We start from the raw sequence: 6000 nt of genomic DNA, 5'->3' as shown, positions 1-6000 counted from the left end.
AACAAACAATCATCAAAAGTACCTTTCAGTTAAATGATCAAACACAGGGTTCATTACAAAATTAACAGATTGAGGATAGTGTGGTTTTGAATAATGAAAGAACACAAACAATGTCGTGAACAATGTGAGAAGTGAAGATGTGGAAAATGACATTATAAGTGGAGAAAATAATGTAAAAAAAATCATAGTTCAAAATGAAAAAAATTGTGCTTCAGAAGATGAGAGATGAAGAAGCTCTTTATGTTATTTCAGATATTGGGTCACAAGTGATGGAAACATGAACTCTTTAGAAGAAATAAGGAGGGGGAGGGGGGTACTCTATGTTCGGGCCAATTACCAAGCTCGGAGCCCTCTCCCCGGACAGCATGCCAAATACTTTTACCAATTAATTTACCTGACTTATTTGTAAGTGTGAACTCGTGAAATATAAAACTGAAGATTAGCCTCTACCCCGCGAGGATTCAGGGATGAGAGGACCAACGTAAAAGAGGCCCAGACCTTCACCACCAGTGCCGCAATCTCAAAACACCTGAACTGGCATTAAAACTGGAAAAAAAATAAGCCAAACTGAGAGTTCGTACCAGTTAGTATGAATGTTCACATCAGTTTGTGTGAAGACAAAGTTATACAAGTTAGTGTAACAAGTAAGTGAGGCTCGGAGCTCGCTCCAGTTTGTGAAAGGGAACAGTTGCACAAGTTAGTGTGACAAGAAGGTACCAAGTTTGGGCACCAGAGAGCGCTGTGGTGATGGTCACAGAGCTGAGAAAAGACAACAGTTGAGAACAATGGGGTCCAGAACCAGTAAATCAAAACTGACACCAGAAGATTTAGATAGTCCCTTAGAAGAGATGAAAAAGAAATATGGGGAAGAAACATTGGATATGGTACAAGAATGGGCAGAATATTGCGGGTTTCCTGATAAAGGAAACTAATCAAAGGACTAATCAAAGGCAAGATAAAAAGAGAAAAGACTGAATTAATGAAGAAGAAGGTGTTAGTACATGATCTAGAAAGAATTCAGAAGCATGAAAAGAATATGAAAATATGGATAGACGAAGCAGAATGAAAAAATAAGAAGAAAACTGAAAGAAATGCCATGTAGGGTAGGTGCAGCAGGACCAGATAAGTGTAAACAAGAATGAGAAGGGAACAGATCCCACTGCTCAGAAATCCCTAAATGAAGGTCTGTGCAAGAAATTCCAAACATGAACATGCATATAATACTAAATATTTAATTTGCATGTAGTCATCCAAAACTATTGACCTTGTTAACCAAACTAAGACAACATGAGCACTAAAAATACATATAGTAACAAAGACAATTACATAGTTAATTGGCGCCAGTACTGCGCATGCGTTTATGGCATCATCAAAATATACCACTGAGCATGCGTGTTGCAATGTCCTCTATGTGGGATATAATCCAGTTCCCACTACAGACTGCAGCGAGTACAGTCTCCATGACATATTAAGATCATTTTAGGCAAAAAGCCTGAAAAAACATAAATATAGTCATTTGTAATTTGATTTAATGGTTTATTACTTTTGACCAATAGTTGGCCAAATTGATGTGGTGTGGTCAGAGCAAGGTGAAAATGACACATACAAAGTTTGGAGTCAATGTAAAAAGTAGCCGACTATGACAAACTTGGTATTTATGTTATCAGCATGATAATCTATTAAGGCCAGTTTCATTAAGCAAATGTAATCAAAAAGTTATTAGCATTTTTGGAAATGTCATTATAACTATGCCCAAAAATTTTTGAGTACTGTCAGGGCATGGTGCCGAAGACACATAAAAAGTTTGGTAATGATACGCCAAAACATTGTTAAAATATATAATTTTATGTTATGGGAAAATTGGATTTCTTTGACTCGGCATGCTGCAACGAATCTAAATTTTTGTGATTTTTGGCTAAAGTGTTCAGAAACTGTGCAGGTAGCCTCAGGTCATGTTTGCCATAAAAAATACCAAGCTTGGTCGGAATATGCTAAAGAGTTGCGGAGATATAGCCTCACATTCATTTTGGCATGCTGTTTGTCGAATTCATTCATGACAGTGTACCAAATCTTGAATTCCATAAATTTTTGTTGGCATGGTCTGAAGATGATCTGGTTCAATTTTCATGAAAATCTGAGCAATGGCCTAGGATGAGTTTAAAAAAAGTAGGTTTTTTGGAAAAAAACAAAATGGTGGAAACGTTTTCAGGACTAAAATTTACATCATAGGGTACGATCGAATAGTCTTTGGTTTCTAGCCCTTGCGGTTCAAAAGTTTTATGGATAAACATGAGTGCAAATTTGGACAGTTGGTCGCACTAGAGGGATTGAGTAAGAGACTCCAAATTTGCTATGGTGACAGTTCAGACTGCCCTCTGTGTGCCAAATTTCAAAACTTTCCCACAAGTGGTTCTATGGGCTGCAATAGACTTCCAAAGCAGAAAAAGAAGAACACCAATGATCATAGGTGCCTACACACCTTTTTTTTCTGGCCCCTAATAAAGATGATTAGGCTGATGGCTTTAACAAAGGAATATACAATATATTAACATTCTCATAGCTCACAGTAGGTCTGTCTTTAAAGATTGGCATTCAAAATCAATTCCCTTTTGAAAAAATGAATGGGATTTTTACTTCGGGAACCGACTGTTGCACTCTATTTGAAGGCTGCTACTGGATCGTTAGAGGTAAATGTCGTATTATGCAACTATGGATTACTTTACGAAGAGCTTACATCCTACAAGCTATTTTTTGTATGAGAACAAATTGTGCAGCCAAATTAAGAACAGAGTTAGTTAGCAGTTACTGTAGCTCTAGTGTGAACTTTGTTCCAATTTAAAAACTTACAATTGGTTCGTGCAACCCTACAATTGAAACTGGAAAAATCAGACAGAAGAGGTTTCTATTTTGCAATGACAAAAAAGAAGAAGAAGAAGAAGAAGAAGAAAAAAAAAGATGAAATAGCTAAATTCATTTAATAGAAAATGTTAACAAATTAGAACAAAGACAGGCTTGGTACTGAACAACCATATCAGTGTATTATGTTTATCTACTCAACAACATCACTAGTATATAGCATTAACATAAGCAAAGGCCCATTCATACCAAGGACTATAACTATATTAGAATCCACAACAGCGGACTATAAAATTCTCTTTACTCTAGTTATGTCTTCTAATGCCTAAATTTCTCAAGCTCTTTAAAGTCAGGTGGATTCTGACTGGCTGTTAGTTTTTTTGATCATTCATCAGCTGGAAATAATTAAAAAAAAACATTCTGAAAGTGATTCCAACAATATCGTTCCTCTGTATCGTTATCATTAGCTGTGGTCACTATTCTCATAGATAATTTAAAACTTTATAGTTATAGTCTTTGGTGTGAACGGGCCTTAAATGCAATTCTAAATTCTCTTTAAATGTTAAACCGGCCTTCAGTTAAACAAATGCTATTAATTACATCTTGGTTAATTGGGAGACAGACCCTGAATGCAACATCCAGACGTATGGCACACAAGAACAGTGTGGAAATATTCCACATCAGATACATCATGTCAAATTATGTGCAAAGGGGAAATGCCACTGGGTTGACTTTCATTAGTTTAGCTGCAAGTTAAGTCTGTTAGCATTAGCATTATCCAACATTTGAATAAAAATATACATATACTTTGGTACAACAAACAGGTTTGCTTCCCAATCAAATATACCTTTAGTGTACAATATACATAATTTGATAAAGTTTAAATACTATTTGGACTAATATAAGTTTAAAGATGTTCAAAAATAGTTCATGGTAACTTAAACCTGAATTGCTTGCTGTACATTGATCCTGCTTTAGTTACATAAGGCAGTGTTACTGTTTTCATTTCAACATGTTCCCTTTAAAACCACACTTTCATACAAAAATAAATGTCAGTCATGTATTTTAACCTGCAAATCTGCAATGTCATTAGGAAAAAATAATACAAGCACCAAACCTTCCAAAGGCTAGGAAATGGATACCTGCTTTACTTGCTGAAATGGATAAAATTCACATGTGCAGATACTACTTTTTAGAAAAGTATAGTTATATTAAAGGAACAGTTCACTAAAAAAAAAAAAAAAAAAAATCTGTAATTTTGTCTTGACAGCACATTGCTGTATGGAAAGGCTGCATAGGAAAAAAAGGAAGGAAAAAAAAAGACAATACAGGTATGGATCAGATCTAGGGCAAGTAAATAATGGCAGAATTGTCATTTTTGTGGTGAACTGTTCCTTTAATCTTTCTAGAAATGTTTTGATCAGTGTAGTGTTTTGAAATGTATATTGCTTTAGGAATGATTCTCCTAAGTGCATTTCTTCTATCTGGGTCCATCATAAAAAGTCCATTGGGGTCACACTTAGTCAAGTCACAGTTCAGACCCAAAAAGACTAACAAAAAAAAAAAAATCCAAAACACAAAAACAATTATATGCTGGTTGATTAGACATTGGCATATAAACAAACAAGTACAAATGACACCTAGATTGACATTAGTCAGGAGGCTGTGGTCCAAAAATGTCTGTGTGGTCTTTGTAAATGGAGGTTCCCACTTTTGTGTTCAAGAGTTCTTCTCTGCTTTCCATCTGAAATATAAGGCAGAAGAAACTATGCTTCTATATGTAGATCTCTACCGTCCTGTTTCTGGGCCATCACAAAAAAAACCCAAACAGCTTCATTGAGGAGAATTTTTAATCCAGCATAGCATCCAACTGATCAGCCAGGTCATCAAACATGTTCCCAATGTCATCCAGAATGTTCCCTGCAGACTTCACAATGTGAGAAGTGCTGAAAGAGATGCAACAGAATGTTTAATTAGGAGTGATAAATTAGTAACAATGAAAGGGACATTTAAAAAACATGAAAGGAATAGTTTTAAAAATCCCCCCATCATTTTTAGACTTAATTCTTTAAGTGTGAAAGCTGGTGAAAAGTGTCTCTCACCCCACGTTGTTGTTCTCAAGAGTTAGTTTTCTCTCCACAGCCTTCAGTGCTTCCTCCAGGGATGAGCTGGTTTTCTCCAGCTTCTGATGCTTCAGTGTTGACCCTTGACCACCTTCCACCAGAGCCTGGGGGATTCCTGAAATCACAATTTGACCCATGTTCTCTGAGGAGGGGGAGTACGGCACTGGAGACTGAGGTGCTGCAAAAGCAACACTCTGTACAACGCTGAGAGTGACACTGGAGCCAACAGCTGCAGACAGAACAAGAATCACAGAATAAATGCAAAAGTCAATATTTAGCTGTGTCCCGATTCAGAGGCTACATCCTTTAAAGGCTGAATGTATCACAGCAGCACAATGAAGGCTGTCCCAATTCGAAGGCTCAAATTCATCTTTTATTTTCCCGGCCACAAAGGTTAGAACAAGTGGATCCTTTGCAGCCTAGTCTATCCCAATGTATGTATATTTAGACAAGTTGTGAACGCTGTTTTGTTTTCAGACAGTTGAATATAACTTTCAAAAAAGTCCACTACAAATGTTACTGCTGCTCGTCACAGCCACTAGTCGACAAGAGCAATGCTCCATTGGCTAGACCAGGGTTCCTCAAATCGCTGCCCTGCAGAGTTTAGTTCAAATCCTGATCAAACTCACCTACCTGTGACTCTGAAGACCTTGATTAGCTTGTTCAGGTGCCTTTAATTAGGGTTGGAGCTAAACTCTGCAAGGTAGTGGCCCTCCAGGACTAGATTTGAAGAACACTGGGATAGACCCGTCCCATTTAACAACGCTTGGTTCGAACTTCGTAAACTTTGAAGGTGTGGCCTTTGAAGTCTGCATTCTTCGAAGGATGCAGCCTCTGAATATAGACAGCTTTTGTCAAGGACTTCTGGGAACAACTAATAAATCAAATGACTTGTCATAACAAAAATCTTAACCATTCAGATGAACCTATTTGCTAAATCTAGCGAATGAATAATGAATCTAAAATATGAGGTTTGAGGTCAATGAATTTTAGCAAGATATAAACACTTCCCATGTAACAA

At 36.8% G+C, this 6000-nt stretch overlaps 1 protein-coding gene across 8 annotated transcripts in view; it reads right to left on the bottom strand.

The window, feature by feature from the left end:
* Positions 1 to 1397: 1397 nt before the first annotated feature.
* LOC137017929 (caskin-2) overlaps positions 1398 to 6000 on the bottom strand; it is a 76902-nt gene continuing 72299 nt past the window's right edge. For 6 of the 8 annotated variants that reach the window (XM_067382707.1, XM_067382708.1, XM_067382712.1 and 3 more), the window contains 2 exons: positions 4959 to 5208; positions 1398 to 4802 (listed from right to left, as the gene is read on the bottom strand). In XM_067382707.1, the coding sequence (XP_067238808.1) occupies positions 4706 to 4802; positions 4959 to 5208 (347 nt within the window). In that variant the 3' untranslated portion in view covers positions 1398 to 4705. The remainder of the gene's footprint in view (positions 4803 to 4958; positions 5209 to 6000) is intronic. The other 2 variants (XM_067382710.1, XM_067382713.1) reach the window with 1 other exon arrangement.

Source organism: Chanodichthys erythropterus, chromosome 3, assembly GCF_024489055.1.
Source record: "Chanodichthys erythropterus isolate Z2021 chromosome 3, ASM2448905v1, whole genome shotgun sequence".
Lineage (NCBI taxonomy): Eukaryota > Metazoa > Chordata > Actinopteri > Cypriniformes > Xenocyprididae > Chanodichthys > Chanodichthys erythropterus.
This window is presented reverse-complemented; position numbering and strand designations above follow the sequence as displayed.